Genomic DNA, 17,332 nt, shown 5'->3' on the forward strand with positions numbered 1-17,332 from the left:
CGGATTACATTTGAGCTTATGGGGCAGTCGGTTCGGGGACCGCATCAACGAGCCGATGCGGTCCCCGATCCGACAGGATTTTCTAACCTGGCCGATCGAGATCTGGCCAATTTCAGGCCAGATATCGGTCGGCCAGGCCGCTCTGTTCTGCCCATACACGGGCCGATTAGCTGCCGAATCGGTCCAAGGGACTGATATCAGCAGCTATAGTCGGCCTGTGTATGGGCACCTTTAGTGTAAACCTGTCTGCAGAGATGAGAGCAAACTGCTGTCTTCTACCTCATGTTCCGTGTGAACTGGCAGGCACAGCATTAGGGTTGCCACCTCTGCCTGCTTTCTTAGCCGGGCAGGGCGCAGGGGTGGGGCATCACGGGGGAAGGGGCGGGGTTGTGCTGTCGGGGCTATGACACTGAGTGCGTCAATGTTACTAAGTTCTGTCTGGTTTTCATAATTTGGGAAACTGGGTAGGAGGTATTGACTCGGACAGCCCTTCCGAAAACCGCGCTGTCCGGGTCAAAACCGGACAGGTGACAACCTTACATAGCATCCGTCTGTAAGAAGGTGAAAAATAATTCAATGAAAATATTTACAGCAACATGTACTTTTTTAGCAGGTTGGGAGGCTACAGGGAGGCTACATAGGGAAGTAGGTAATGTAACTTTGTCTTTGGCCTAACAAATGCAGGACAGATCTCTGAATCCAGTCCAGGTGGGGTAACTGCGCCTTGTTAGGGGTTACCTATGGATAGGAGATAACAAGGGTAACCTGTGGGCCAGGCATGAAGTTAGGGGAGATGATTTTACAGCAATTAGGAAACAATAGCATTCAGGGGTAGGTTAGTAAGAACCTATGGTGACTGCTCCAGGCAGGGGGAGATTTTTGTGCACTGTAGTGTTGTACATGCCACAGAAGTAGTGGGGAATGGCTGCCTGGCAGAAATTTGCTCTGTGTGCCCTGACAGACATATGACATCAAGGCATTTTAGTCTAAATTTTTAGGTGGGTTATGTATAAAAATAAGTGGGAGGGGTTCCTGGACTTTTGAGTTTTCAGTTTTCTTCTTGCTTCTTGGTAGAGTAGGGTGGATGGTAGGTCCCAGTAAAGAAATGCCCTGTGGAAAGTTTTTCATCTCAGGAAAGCAAAATTGGCATAGAACAAGGTCTAGTTAGACTGAGGGCTTGCTCCTGTGACTTAGCTTAGAGCAGGCAGTAGAGCAAGAGGCTCCACCAATTAAAGCAAATGGTTAATACCATAAGCATTCCACTGAGCATAGGGACTCAAAGTGTGTCTAGATACTTCTAGGTAAATAATACATTTAAAATGGTTTATCAGGTAGCTGTTCTATCAAGACAGTTCATCTTGCTCTTAAATGTCACCCCTTTACTACACATTGAACTAATGTTCTCAGCAAAAGCTGCTATGAAAGAGATATTTCTGTTCCTGCGCTCCTGCTTGATAACATTCAGTCTGGCTATTCTTTCTTTTCTGACAGTGTGAATAACTGTTCTGTGGAAAATAAAGTCTAAAGGAAAAATGATTTAACAGTAGGGTGATGCTATTAGCACAAGATAAAGACTTTAATTATGGAAAGAAATGGAATTGCTTGGTCATAGATACTGATAAGCATAAGTGTTTTTGCAATGTGAAAGGCAATGTAAAAGGCAAGATGTTTTTTATGCAACTTTTCAGCACAGCCTGCAGCTTGCACTGATGAGATCAAAGGAGATTTATAAGGATGTCTGCAAGTTTGGATATATGGCTTTGAATGAAGCTCTGCCCATAATTCCTTGAGTAAAGATTAAAACCTCTCATTTTTTGGCTTTAAGACAGTGTTATGTGTGTAGTGTCCAGGAGAAGGCAGTATGTAGAAACGTGCCTGCATGATTATTTTTTGTGACTTTTTCGTACTTTGCACAACTTTTTCGTACATTTGTGCAGTTTTTTCGTACTTTGCGACAAAATTTGTGCGACAAAATCGTATTGTCGCGCCGAGTACGAAAGTTTTGGATTCATTCAAGCTTCGGTATCATGACTTTCTTGGGCCAGGTTGGAGCTGCAGAGTGCCATTGAGCCCTATGGGAGGCTTTCCTTGGGCCAGGTTGGAGCTGCAGAGTGCCATTGAGCCCTATGGGAGACTTTCCTTGGGCCAGGTTGGAGTTGCAGAGTGCCATTGAGCCCTATGGGAGACTTTCCTTGGGCCAGGTTGGAGCTGCAGAGTGCCATTGAGCCCTATGGGAGACTTTCCTTGGGCCAGGTTGGAGCTGCAGAGTGCCTTTGAGTCCCATGGGAGACTTTCCTTGGGCCAGGTTGGAGCTGCAGGGTGCCATTGAGCCCTATGGGAGACTTTCCTTGGGCCAGGTTGGAGCTGCAGGGTGCCATTGAGCCCTATGGGAGACTTTCCTTGGGCCAGGTTGGAGCTGCAGAGTGCCATTGAGCCCTATGGGAGACTTTCCTTGGGCCAGGTTGGAGCTGCAGAGTGCCATTGAGCCCTATGGGAGACTTTCCTTGGGCCAGGTTGGAGCTGCAGAGTGCCATTGATTCCTATGGGAGACTTTCCTTGGGCCAGGTTGGAGCTGCAGAGTGCCATTGAGTCCTATGGGAGGCTTCCAAAATCATGCACAGAAGGATCAAAGTCGGAAAGGTTTTCCCGCCGTTTTCGATCGTTCAATAAGAAAATGTTGTGACTTTCTTTTTTTGTAAAATAAAATTTAACAGGTTTGATCTGTCGAGTACCAATGAGTCCTATGGAGGCTTAGAATAGTAGAGGAATAGAATATAGCATTTTATTAATACAGCAATGATCGAGTTTAATTCAAATTTATACCATGTTGAGTTCATACGACTTTCAATGCCAGAAAAAAAACGAATTTTAGTAAATGAGCCCCATAAACTACTGACTGTGGGAGTAAGCTTATTATATATTAACATCACAGGAGCAGGTTTTTAGGGTAAGAACCCATGGAGAGCGAGTTACAGCTGCTATTGCAGGCGAGTAACAGCTCAACAAAAAAAATCACCCTTTGCATCGCTTTGGGAATGCAAAGTCACGCAAAGTTTTCCCCTGCAGGAAACTTCACGTTATTATTACTTTTTATTACTTTACTTTCTATTTAGGGTCTCCTCTATTCATATCCCTGTCTGTATTTGAAACCACTGCCTGGTTGCTAGGTTGAATTGAACCCTAGCAACCAGCTGCTGAAATTTCACAACTGTAGAGCTGCTAAGCAAAAAGCTGAAACTAGCATTCTGTACATGGTATTAAAAGTTAATTTAACAGTGAACAACCCCTTTAACATTTATTGAATATGCTCAGTTTAGCCTCTCATGACCAGTGTACAGACACATATGGTGCCCTTCCCAGTTACAACAGATCAGTACTCAGCAAAAAAAAAAGAATTTAATCAGAACCATATTATTTAAGCTCTCTGATAATCTGACAAATGACCAGTGCCACATATTGCCCATAGTCATGTATCTATCTTTTACCTTCATATTTATAATTATTTCACTATAGGAGGTGCTTGAAATGGCTTCTGATTGCTTAAGATATCAATATTTCCAGCTCTATTAATCATTTTCAGAGTCCTTTTTTAAGGTCCAGAGTTCCATAAAGGTCACACTACACTCTGCCCCTGTCTCTCTGCACCTTGTTCCATTTGAGCATGATAAACTCCAGTTATTTTTCCAAGCTGACACTGACCTACTTCTGTACAATTATCTGTATTAAATTACATCTGTCACACACATGCACACAGTTTTTTTAAAGGAGCATGTTTTTTCAAAAATACTTTATGTTTAAAGTGCCAGGAATGTGATATCTCGGCCTCTTATTGGTTGAATTATCAGCACATGGAGCTTTGAGTCTGCTAGTTACTTTTACTGTGCAACAAAATCTACGGCTGGAACCGCTTCATGCACACAGCTTTATAAGAATGGGTTGACATCATGAGAAGAAATGCATAAAATACCATTTTATTTTTAGAACTGGAGCAAACTTTTTCAATGTGCAGTGAATGACATTTACCCTCTCCAAACCTTTCGCTTCAGCACCGATACAGTTATATTTGTGTTTGATTTATCATTTGTGAGTAGAGCATAGTTAGCCCCTTAAGACCACATAACCCTTCACCTCTTCTGCTTTGTGTCTATAAAATACATTATAGCATCTGACAACCATTTTTATGTATATGATGATGATAATAGTTATATCAGTTTTTTTAGACATATTTCATATAGGGTCAAGATTTTAAGACTTTTGGGGTAAAGTTTCTTTTGTTTGGTGCATTTATTTAAGCTCCCCTTATCAATATGTGTAAAAAAAAATCTTTTCCAAACTGTAACTTGATTGTGCTTCATGCTTTTCTACTGATTTGGGCCCTGTAGGGTAACAGTGATATAGTTTAAGAAATAATATCATTAATATTATCTAAGGGAACAGCGCCTATTAGTGATAAGTAAGAGTTAAACTGGCCCATTTTGCTGTGCTGAAACAAACAAAATTACATTGTGGTTAAGGTGTTATTGTCAGGCTGGTCCTGAGGATGCACCGAGTTTTGTGTCAGATGCCATTGTAATGCCTTGACGCAGGGATGTCAGATGTTTCAATCTTAATGCAGGCATATTGGATGCGTTGATTTTGACATAGGGATATTGGATTTGTCAATGTTGGCATAGAGACATCAATTGTGAAACAATAATGTCAGGCTGTGTTTTTAGCATGCCAAAATTTTAGTAGGGATTTTACTAGTAGGTATTACCAGGCTAAAAGTTCTGTCATCCCTAGTGCCTTTGCTTTCCATATGTATTTCTATTTCCACCAGTTATAGCTGCCCATGAGGGAAGGGCCATGGTGCAAGAAAACTAACCAGGCACCCAAAATGTTAGTATGTAACCTTTTGAAAGAAGTCTATACACTTAGTTTTACAGATATTGGGCCCGATTCACTAAAGTCCGAAATAAGGAGTGCTATTTATAGAATGCGTTAAAAATCTTATCACTTCTTATTTTTCGCTTGATTCACTAAAAGGACACTTGTCATAATTAAGAAGCGATGTTCTTGGCGTTATTTATCTTGCAACGACATATTTTCAAGCAACGTGCTGCGTAATATGTTGTGCGCTGCGTAATATATTGCTTGAAAATATGTCGTCGCAAGATAAATAACGCCAAGAACATCGCTTTTTAATTATGACAAGTGTCCTTTTAGTGAATCGAGCGAAAAATAAGAAGTGATAAGATTTTTAACGCATTCTATAAATAGCACTCCTTATTTCGGACTTTAGTGAATCGGGCCCTATGTCTCTTTGAATACTACTAAAATGTAACTACAAACATAGCATGCAAGGCAGGTGCATCGGCATTCACTGCAAGATGCAAAGCAGTCAGTATGGACAGTATGGGATCAGGTACATTTCTAAGCAGTGTCAATGTGTGCTCTAATTTGATTCCAACCTGGCATTTGCACTAGCATTCGTAAGAAAAAGCTCTCCACAGTTTAACTTGCCTCACTGAAACAGGTATGTGCTACAAGTAGCTGTCTGGTACTGCTCAAGTTTAACTGGAATAGTCCAGTTTATTATGAACACAAGTGATGGATTTATACTGACTTTAATTGCATTGTGAACAGAGTTCTTACTCATTGTGCAGTATTTTACGCTTCTGCATTCATAATTTAAAAGGAGCAATGTACTGTATATTGTTTTCTCATAGAATTGTATTCTGATTTATGCTGTATTATAAAGTTAATAACAGTTGTTATTCCTCTACGGAATACTTGTCAGTTGTGATTTTGCTAGAGCATTTAAGTTGATTCTGAACTTCTAAGTAATGCATCAAAATCACACTCGCTCATGCAAAAATATGGAAAATATAATATATCTGGGAAACAGTGTGCAAAGTGCAAAAAGCAGACACAATGCTGCATTTTTAGTACTTTGCACCCTGCCTTCTGGCTTGATGTCCTTGTAAATGAACCCTAGACAATAGTAATGGGAAGATGTGTTCCTCAACAGAGATAGCTGCTAAAAATCAGAGACCTACAATAACCTTGAAAATGATACAAAAAATGAACTGAAGCTAATGTGACCAAATATTGGTAAAGCCACATGCTAGGAGCTTCAAAATCAGTAGTTGATATGTCAGCAAGGGCTGTTATTTCAGACATGTTCTATGGTCTGATATGTTAACATTTACTCTGTTACAAGTTATGTCCAAATTTTTAGGACCTTCTATATTTTCTTAAATGTTAAAGAAGAGGTAGAACTGTTCAGCCCACCTACATGGGCTTTCAGGAGTCTCTAGGAGAGCAAATAAGCATTATCCCCAAATCTTGCCCTAATTTGTCTTCAGACTGTGTTCCCCTTATTCAGCCACCACAAGAGGGCCAGCCCCCATCAGATATGGAGCCACCACCTTACATGATAGCATTGTATCGTCATAATGTATAAATTGCAGTGACATGACAAAGGGGGCCCGGGACCCACCACAAGCTTTTCTCCCAGGCTTCTGTCCCCCAGCAGAACTCTTCATAAAAAAAATGTGGGTCACCTTGGCGGCCATGGTGTCTGCTTCCTCTGTACGTTGGTAACAATAAACAGTGTTACTTTATTCCATAGTGGTTTGAGGAACCCTGACATGAATTTGCAAATCTTTCATTCTACATACTGCAATAGCTAAACATTCCTGGTGTTTATTGATAGGTTAAGTAGTAGGAAAAACATTCTTCTCCATCTTTCAATGAACTTGTAGCTTTCTTCCTGAAGCGTGGTCTAATACAAGCTTCTCCCTATAGATGAAGGCTGCAGAGAAGTGCTGTAATTTGTACTTTAAGCATGGTTACAAGAATGGTTAAATGTTACATATGGCAGCATTCCAAGAAGGACTAAAAGGTGGTAATGTGTATGCTCTCTTATTATACTACCCCCTTTATAGCATCAGCCTGATATACAATCAGGTACATTCTCTGAACATATTTGCAAACCTCATAAGATATCAACTTTGTTATATATTCTCACTTTATATAGTGACGATATTGGTCTGTGTTTTAAGCAGGTAGTATAACAAGTGAGCAATGAAATAAAACATCAGGTCTAGTTACCCATAGCAGCTAATGATAGATAGTTTTCACTGGTCGCCACATATATTTGATTTCTATGGGTTACAAGACCTTCAGTGTTGCCCCTCACCCAAGGTGTTTTAAAGACAAATGGGCCACACTTCTGATTATCTTGTTTTAATATATAGTTTTTCTTTATTCACTTTTAGACCATATAGATATGGTATCCTTGTATGTTTGGAATGGGTGGATTGTGGATTTCAAAACATACATTTCAGGTTTTCCAAAATGCTTTGTGGGAACAGAAAATATGAATGCTCTGATTGAGAAACATAAGCTAAAGCTCCCTAGCATAAACAGAGTAATAAAATACAGTGTATTTTAAGCAGACAAGCCTCTGCTGCTCATCATTCTTCACATTGTAAATACAAGTCTAATATTTATCAAAACCATTCTCTTGCACATTACACAGGGAAAGAAATCTTATCCATGTGAAAAAACAAATATTTCTCCTTTAAATGACAGGCATGTGTTGGGCTGCCTTTTTGTCCTTCAGTTTATCAGTTGATAAGACTCTATAAAATATATTTATATTTTAAAAGTTTATGGGGGATTTTTCCATATACAAAGAACATAATAAAGCAAGAAGCAGTATACTGAGGATGCTACAGATGCTACATCTAGATGTTCTTTGCTGTGTCAGTAGATGATAAGAATGACTGTAAATCAGAATATTAGATATAAAACATTTGCTATTAAAAAGTGCCAGGGGGCACGAGAGTGTGGGAGACTGGCAATGCACACACACCAGAGCCAGAATGCAGTCTGGGAAAATGATCATGATTAATATTGTTGCAGAAAATACAAAGATAGAAGGGTTCATTTATGAATGAAGGGGGCAAGGTGCAAACTGTAAAAACAGACACAAAAGCCCTATGCTTCTGTCAGACACCAATTGTTTCCTTTATCATGGATACAGGCTGCCACCTTATTGTCTATGGCACACTAGTAGCCCAAAGTGTAGGGAAGCAGGGGCATGACAGAGCCATAGGGCAGACGTAGCCACTCCCAGTTAGCGGGGATTGGTGGATTTGAAGTTGCAGGGAGTAGCATCAGCAAGGGTATAAATAGTAAGAAACCGTTCCCGCTTCTCAATCCATTTTAGGCAGCACAGTAAAACACCCACTCTCCGAAGGCGGTGATTGAGTTTGGCGAAAACAATGGTTAGGTTAGGAAGGGGGTTTAACAGTTAATTGGGGCTGGCATGCCTGGAACCTCAGGGGTAAGTAAGTGGATCAGGAGGTGAGTGTTGTTGGGTAGGTGGTTCCGGGCTAGAATGGCAGCTGGCGGCGCCAGTTGCGCTGCGCAGTTATTGGGTTGTTACGGTGTATGGTTCTTTAAGAGTTGGTTGTTTGTTATACAAACATTTGTGTTATGTTAGACTGTGTTTATGAGATGTTTCTTGTATGATATTTGTTCTCCAAGAACTGGTGTCTGTGTTTATTGGGGATGGTAAATAAAGGAGGTAAAAGGGGGTTTGGTTGGGTGAGGGGCAGGGCAAGATCCAACGATGCTCATGTCATGTTCATTCACCTGTTCATTCTATGTCCTACCATATTATGACCATTCTGTCCTGTAGCCCACCCCAAAAATATAAACCCTGCTCACCCCACATGATTATGAACAAGTAATCATACAGGTTGCCCTCTCTGTGCATTGTTCTGTTGCCCCAATATCTACATATTTAATATGACTCAAATCAAAGTGAGTTAAATTTTATAACTGACTGCATTATCCTATGTGCAAGGGGAGCACAAAACCCAATAGAGTGAATATTATAACCAGGATTTTTATAGTACCCCAGGAAATAATGCTTCTCAATGTAACAGGGCTGACTTATTCTGAGTTTTTTGCCATCTGTATGTGAGATGATTAAAAAAAAACTACATCAAGTGACCACCACACATTAAACCGTAGGTTTAGAACTACATTTGTAGCACTTATTATTGATATATTGAATCAATTGAACTTAAAAATGAAACCTTAAAAATGAACATAGCTAGAAATGCCATGTTTTATATACCGAGCTTAGTGCATCATGGTTCAGGCTTCAGAGTTGTGTCACCATCTTGGAATTTGTTGGGAGTGTCAGTGACACTGCACATGCTCAATGTTCTCTAGGCAGCTGTTGAAAAGCAAAGCTTAGGGGTCAGAAGTAATAAAGCAGGAAATTTTAGTATTTGCCTGTAATATAAGCTGATGCTACAGGACTGATGATAAATGGGCTGGATTTGAAACTGCCATGTAATGAGAATCTGATTTAATTAATAATCAGCCTTGTTTCATGAAATTTATATTCTATATACAGTATTATTGTTGGCCCCAGCACAGAGCATGCGAATCAGCAGAAAAGAAGATGGGTATGTTTGGAGGCATAGATCTTCCCTGCTAAAGGGCTGCTGTTGCCTTGGTCAGCATTTTTACCCTACTTCTTTGTTAAACTTTATTTGTCCTTACACAAAAAGAAAGATGTTTTTACTTTCAACCAATTACAAACTATTTCTTCCTCCCACTATTTTTATAAAGACATTCTTTGTCTTTCTCTGGTCTGTAATTCTAGTAAAAGGACATTATACTGTGAAATACCATATTAATTCAACTATAATGGTATTGCTTTTGAAAAAGCAAAACTAAACATCTCTTCAGATCAAAAATGATGAAAGAAATCATAGATAATGATATTTTGGGGGGATTTTAGGGGGTCATTTATGACAACAACTGCAGTCAGTTGCATGAAAAATCCAGTTCTTTAAAGGTACTTGCATAAACAGGCTCTGTCTGCACCATTGTGTAGTTGCTGCTGACTTCCTCCTGCCTCCTGTTCCAAATTAAATGGAACCTATACCTTTAGAATTAATACTTAATTAATCATAAATAAATATTGTTGTTTTACATGTTTTCCCTTGAGCCACCATTTTGTGATGGTCTGTGTGCTCCCATAGAGATCACCTGACCAGATATAGTGCAGATCTAACTGTAACAAGAAGAAGTGTGGGAGTACAAGACAAAACTTTGTCCATTAATTGACCTAACGTGTGTGTGCCCTTGGTTTGTTTGTGTGCACTGTGAATTGTATGATCCCAGAGGAGCCCTTTGTACTTAAAATGGCAATTTTCTATTTAGGATTACCAAAAGGCACATACTAATGTATGTTTTTATGAAAATGGTTTATTTAGATGAAGCAGGATTTTATGTATGAGCTGTTTTATGCGATACATTTTTATATTGACACAGCAGACTTGTACAAAACTAACACCAACCACACTTAGATTTGGATTCTCACCAGCACTCCTCCATCTTCAGTTCTCCCACGGTGCTTTATGTTCCCTGGATGTTTAGCTTAACATCACTTTATAGCAAAACCATGACAGAACCCACATATATCTTTTATGCTCCTTAACTTGTCAGGGGGAAGGAGGGTTAACCCCCCCCACCAAAATGTTGAATCCGCTTCACAAGTCAAACTCAGGCTTGAAATAAGGAGCATGGAGCCTAAAAGATATATGTGAGTGCTGTTTTCATTCTTTCGTTTCCACAGTTGTGTCAGACACAACTCATTCTGGAAACAGCAGTGATACTGGCATTATGGGAAATAAACCCTTCATTGTGGGTAAAAAACATGGCAATTGTGTTCAAACTTGGACTTTGCACACTGCACCTGTGATCATAAATGACCTCTTTAAAGTGCCGTTTACTTACTTGGAGCAGTTTTCAAAGTGTAGATGCAATTCACCTTGTATTTTTCCCTGCAATGCAACATTTTCCCCCAAAATTCCAATGTACCTGAAGCCATGCTAGTGGTGTCTGTCACAATTGTGACCAATGCCTTATGACAAACACATTGTTCATGCACATGAATTAAGCTTAAGTTGCAATTTCTTTGCTGCAAGTTTGCTGCAACTATTGACACACCCAGGTCTGAAACCTAGAACTGCCATCAATTGTTCCCCCATTGCTCCTGTAAGTTATTGTACAGCCCCCCTAATTACCACACTGCACATAATAATCTCTAGTGCCAATTCATTGTATGGCTGGCAGTTCCCTTTCTATTGCACACGATAGACCTTCTCAGTGCTTTTGTAACACAGCAACAGAGCTCTTGTGCCCCTAGAGAATATTTTACACAAACATTGTTTCTTCAATTTATATCATGCCAAAAAGACACGCAATGCACTCACCGGAGGTCTCAGCACAAAATTTATAAAGAATTGATATAAGGGTAATGGAAGGTAGATACAGAATACAGAATCCCAAGGGCAAACCCCTATATAGCACTGATGTCTGCCCACTGCAAAAAATAAAAAAATAAAAACAGCGAAGACTCAATCAAATAGAATAACAGTTAACTCAGTAACAGAGTTTATTTTCATAAAATACTGACACATGCGAATTTACCTGGTTAAAACTCTAGGATCCATTGTTGACAAGTCGTTGTGAAGAACTGCCAGTAGACAACTGTAATGCATTATTTAATAGCATCATTATTGTAGTTCCAGCTCGCGCATGACCCAAAGTTCTGTGTTGATGTAGTTTAATTTATTTGCACACCCACATGATCGTCTCAGATTTCAAATCCCTTTTGCCAAATGCTAATAAAAAACATTTTATGGGCTAACAAAGCATATGGGGAAAATTACAAGAAATATTAATATAACTTACGAGGGGTTTAGTGTTGAAGTGAATATATTTGAGTTTAATATTTCCCACAGTTGTGCAAATGTGAACACCCAGATTTGCAGTTCTTTAACTCTTAGGGGGAAATTTGTGCTAAAAGTCCCAAAGTTTGCATCTTGTTTAGTTACCAAAAGCCCACTTCGGCTTTGGCCCACATGAGAACCTAAGCTCAAGAGACCCCTTCATCACTAACTGGCTTGATTGCTAATAACATTGGATACCTCACCACCCTAACGCCTTGCTAATAACATTATGGCATTAGCCCTGCCCACCTATGCATAAACTATCCCCAAATCTGGGGCAGCAGGGCCCACTAGAGCCTCAGTGAGACCACATCCAATTGTTTGCTTTGAATAACTAGACAAAGTGCAAACTTTGCAACCTAGCCCCATAGACTAACACTCCCACATATTGTACACTGTTGTTCTATTTATTTATTTTAGGGGTCGCTGCTATGGCCAGGTTTTTCCACAACACTCTCACTTTTCCAGCTACTTTACATCCTGTGCTTGTTGTTTTATCCTAAACAAGTGCCATGAATCAGGATGCTGTCTGTCTAGGTAACCAAAGTTTAGGGTTCATTTCTGGGATCTGATAGTGAGTTAAAGTTAAATACTCTTTATAGTTGTATTCATTCATATTTTAAGTTTGACATATCAAAGGCCAGTATCATGTTCTTTGGGGATGTGTCTGGCAAAGGTAGCTGCAAAGAAACCTTTGCTAGTGTGAGTTTCTTTATGTCTTTGAACTGGTCCCCTGAAACATTGTGATAGCATTGTGCATATGCTGAGTGCACTAATTGGAGCTCAGCATGTAGATGTGCTGAGTGGATGGTGCTTAAAGGAGAAGGAAAGGTAAAAACTAAGTAAGCTTAATCAGAAAAGGCTATGTAAATACAGCCATAAACATTTACAAAACTGCTGCTTTGAGCCCTCAGTGAAAAGAAACACCACATTTCTCTCATTTTATTCTGTATACATGATCTTCTGTGCAGGGCTGGAACTAGGGGTAGGCAGAAGTGGCACCTGCCTAGGGCGCAACGATTAGGGGGTGGTAGGCAGGAGCTTCTCCTCTCCTGCCTACCCCTAGTCCGCACTTGCTTGTCATTACACAGTGGGGGCAATGAGCACTCGCACCCCGTACCCCCCCCAAGGGCGCTTGACAGAACTGCCAAAGCACACGCCGGGGGGGGGAAGGTGCTGGGACGAGGTGGCCGCCTAGGTTGCCTAGGGCGCCCCGTTGGCTTGGCCCGCCCCTGCTTCTGTGTCAGACTTCCTTCTCTCAGAAAAATCCTTCAGAGCATGGCACGAGCCTGCTCAGTTTGCTCCTCTCTCTTTTCTCCCCTCTCTGCTCTCTCGCCACCCCGTTCTGCTCTTCCCTCTCCCATTCCCATCTCTGCTGTGTAATCTGTGCTGAAAGCTCTTCTGTGCCTGCAAGCTGCTGCCTGGCAGTGCAGTGAGATCAAGCTAAAATGGCAGCTGCTATCTTAAAAAAAACAGAGGAAGATGCTATGGCTGTTTACTCAGGTATTGCAGAATAAATATACTGTTCCTGCACAATTGTGACTAATCTATTGGCAGTTAAATGCCAATAGAATAAAAATGCCTTTTCTAATCCCTTTTTTTACCTTGGCATAAAAATCAATGCAAAAATCCTAGTTGAATGGTTAAAAAACCCTGTTACCAGGAGTTATGCACAATAACCATTTAGAGGTACCCAGAAGAGACAAGCATCTGTTGCAACCTGAAAAACCTTTAATTTAATGCAGAAAGAGGAGACTTCCAGCCACCCAATGTTACAACAGAAATTTGGTATAACTAAGGAAGGTTTCTATAAATATCCTCAGCTCAGACAATACACCATATCCTCTTGCCATTTATATCAATTTTAATATGACTGTTAAACTGCCTGGAGCTCCAAAAGGATTAGCTAAATGCTACAAATCATAAAGCTTTAATTAAAAAAAAATCAATTCTTAAATTGGAAAGAGACTTAAATGAATCCTTCCACCCTCCCTGAGTGGATTACAGCATTCATATTTCTAGAAAACTATTTTAAATGTATAACTTACTATGAAAACTATATAGGTGGTGCCAGGTACCTAATGTATGATGTCCTGTTGTTACACCTTTAAGAGATATTATTCAGGCTCATCTCCATGCTACTTAATAAGCTTCTCTGTCACACACCAGATTGTAGTCTTCTTAAACTGAATATTAACACTCTTTCAAAATGCATCAGGGGAGTAACAATCCACAATGTATTAGCTACTAGAAAAAGAATTGCCAGACACAGGAAACAGGAGGATCCAGAAGTCTATTCAGAACCAGATTGATCACCCTGTACCTATAAAGCAACAATAGCAAAAACCACAGATGTCTGCAACAGGTTTTTGATCAACCAGTAACTGTGGCTACATCACTTTCCCTGTTAAAACTCTGTGCCCAAAACTTAATCCCAAAATTAACTCATCCGATCTGGATAGAAGGGCCAGTGCCCAACAGCAAATTGCTTTAATGAAATACATAAATACACTTTTTATCCTGTTGATAACCTGCTTCTACACATTCCTAAAGTATTACTGCTACAGATATTACATGACTACCTCAAAGTCAGTCTTGCACTGCATTAGGTGGGGACATCCTGAAGGTCAGTTAAGGTGAGATTTAGGGTGAAGAATTGCAACGCCATTTTTTTATGCACACAATTTTTTTTTGATGCGGGTGACAATTTTTTGATGCACAGCGCAGTTTTGTCAACCATTTTGTGAAAAAATCCGCCAATGGTGAAACACTGAAATTCGTCGCAAATCCATGCCTGGCTAATTATTTCGCCCATCACTAGTAGGAAAATACTTTTAATAGATTTGTCCTTTACTGTAGTGGCAACACATGAGTCCTAGGTCCTAGGCGTATGTATGTAACTATTTAGCCCAATGTGGGAGTTGATGCAAATGGCAGAATATCCTTTTCAGACATTGATACCCGGGGTTAATTTAAAGCAGGTATGTACCTGTGTTTTATTCACAACAGGGAATGTTTTAATGTCACACACAACATAAACAAACAAACTAAAGTTTATTGTTCTAAAACTCAACCAGACCGGTGCTCTTTGTGCCTCAGCCACTATTATTGGAACTTAATCAAGTAAATGAATATATTTCTCTCAGACTCAATCATAACTTACACGGCCTACATAGTTTCAATTTGCATACATACTATAAATATTGTATTATACTAAAGTCTTATTTGTGACAGAAGTGGAAGATGTGGAAGAGAAAACAAAAGTTTACCAGCCTGTACAAGAAATTCTGTTATGAATTACTTATGTTCATGGAATACTTTATACTGACCAGGTTCATCTTTCATATTTCAAATAAGGAGAGTACAAACAGTGATAAAGGAGTAACCTGTTTTACATGTACCTCATTTACATGTGTATATTGATGCCATTTATAAAAGTTACTGATTATAAGTTATTGATTATAAGACCCAAGGTTCCCACAGAAGGTCGCATTAATAGCTGCACCAGAATTACGCATGTTTTCCGTTATTAACACTGCATGCATTGATGTGCTGAAAGAGATGGCATTCCCTCTTATAATAACAACCAAGACTGGTGCATGATCTATTTTGTACAGATATGCACAGGCAATTTATGTTTGTTTTGCAACATTGTTCTCAATTGCTGCTGATGCAGCTAAGTGCATGGCTAAATTAATGCTGGAATTCTTAGGAAAAAAAAAAAATAGAGCACTAAAAAATATGGCAGTTTGCACTTAACTTTGCACTCTGCACTGTGGTTGTAAATGAGGCTTTCATAAGTTCTTGAAAAAATCCAATTTATGGATTATATGTCATATAGTAAGTAATATAGACTGTAGGGTATCTAATCCTATGTATTGCTAATACATTTAATTATATTCACAATAGTTATGGCAGATTTCTTTTGGTACATTTTTTCACCTACCTTAAAACAGAACAATTGGTTCATATTCATTACAGCTGGGGGAGGTTCATTTAGACCAATATTCATGTGATTCTGGTGGATAAAAGATTAAAAGTTAAAAAAATTATATATGGAAAATTACGGAGAGTCACAGAAGAGCTGCATCTCTGTTTTTTCAATCATTTGGTCAGTTGACCCAGATGAACTGAACATGCAATACATGTGTTTGCCTTCTCATACTCTATGGGGGAGATTTACTAATCCACGAATGGTCCGAAGGCGTCCGAATGCGTTTTTTTCATAATGATCGGTATTTTTGCAGCTTTTCCTTCGCCGTTGCGACTTTTTCGTATTGGTTTTTCCGCCGTTTACAATCGCTCAATACGAAAAAAGCACGACGGCGACAAAATAGTGGCACAAAATACGATAAAGTCACAGCAGCGACGAAAAAGTCGCAACAAATACAAAAAATTTTTCGTTTCCAATCCAAATTTTTCCCTTTCAGGATTCGGATTCGTGGATTAGTAAATCTCCCCCTAAGTGTAAATTTAGCCTCTGGGCAGAGCAGTCAAATCAGTTCTGGCAACATTTAAACAAGCTGAAAAGTCTTCAGTAAATGTGACAACTCATTGAACACCATGAAAATTTTCCTGACAGTTAGGAAAGTGATAATAAACTGCAATAAAATTTAAACTGCTGCAGGTCCATCAGGTATTCCCAATTTGAATTTTGATAAATCTGGCCCTTTAGTTGGGATTTGGCAAAAGGAGGTGATAATTATGATTGAGTGAATCCTGGCACTTTCAAAAGCATAAGATTATGTCCATCCATATATGAAAAATTCTAAAGAAAACAAAGGTTTGAAGATGCAGTATAAGATAAAATATTGAAGCCTTTGAACATTAGTGTTGGCGGAGAACAAACTCAAAGAATGAATGACCAGACTGAAACTGCCTTTTTTTAACATAAAAATACCCTATCTGTAAATAAAACATTATGGGTCAGACTCAGTTCAATGAGAAAAGGTTATCTCATGGTAGATTCTTATCTGGTCAGTGTGATTCCCTTTTAAGAAAATTGCAAATGTAATAGCCATTTACTTAATTCAAATATTTTTTCTTTTGTTTTTCTTCATTTCTCCACAGATTAAAAGTAGCTCCAAAGCATGTGGAACAATGGAAGCCTGGAAGTTAATGGAAGATTTTTATGTAAACCTGAGAGGAAGACTGGGATTAAGTATTTAATCAACTAAGGTCCAAGACTTGCCATTTCTCCAAAGTATTTCAGTAAACGATGGGAAATCATGTCCTTCTGGCATGGATTTCTGCTCTGTCTCTGTTAGTCATTTTGATCAATGCAGACAAAAAAGGCAAAGCTTTCCTGGCAGAATCAGATCCCGATCGTTGTATGAGGCATCATTATGTCGATTCTATTAATCACCCGCAACATAAATGCACTGCAAAGGTACAGTGAGTCCAATTTAGCCATAAAAGTTCATTCATTTTAGCAAGTAATGTTTAATACTTCTCCCTGTCTGAATGTTTTATTACAGTATAAATAAGAAGCCTTGGAGGAGATAAAGAATTATTGTATGCAT

At 39.3% G+C, this 17,332-nt stretch overlaps 1 protein-coding gene across 1 annotated transcript in view; it reads left to right on the plus strand.

The window, feature by feature from the left end:
* ndp (Norrie disease (pseudoglioma)) overlaps positions 1 to 17,332 on the plus strand; it is a 42,109-nt gene that overhangs the window by 8,079 nt on the left and 16,698 nt on the right. The window contains exon 3 of the mRNA XM_002932791.4: positions 16,881 to 17,199. Within this exon, the coding sequence (XP_002932837.1) occupies positions 17,029 to 17,199 (171 nt within the window). The 5' untranslated portion in view covers positions 16,881 to 17,028. The remainder of the gene's footprint in view (positions 1 to 16,880; positions 17,200 to 17,332) is intronic.

This window comes from Xenopus tropicalis, chromosome 2 (assembly GCF_000004195.4).
Source record: "Xenopus tropicalis strain Nigerian chromosome 2, UCB_Xtro_10.0, whole genome shotgun sequence".
NCBI classification, from domain to species: domain Eukaryota; kingdom Metazoa; phylum Chordata; class Amphibia; order Anura; family Pipidae; genus Xenopus; species Xenopus tropicalis.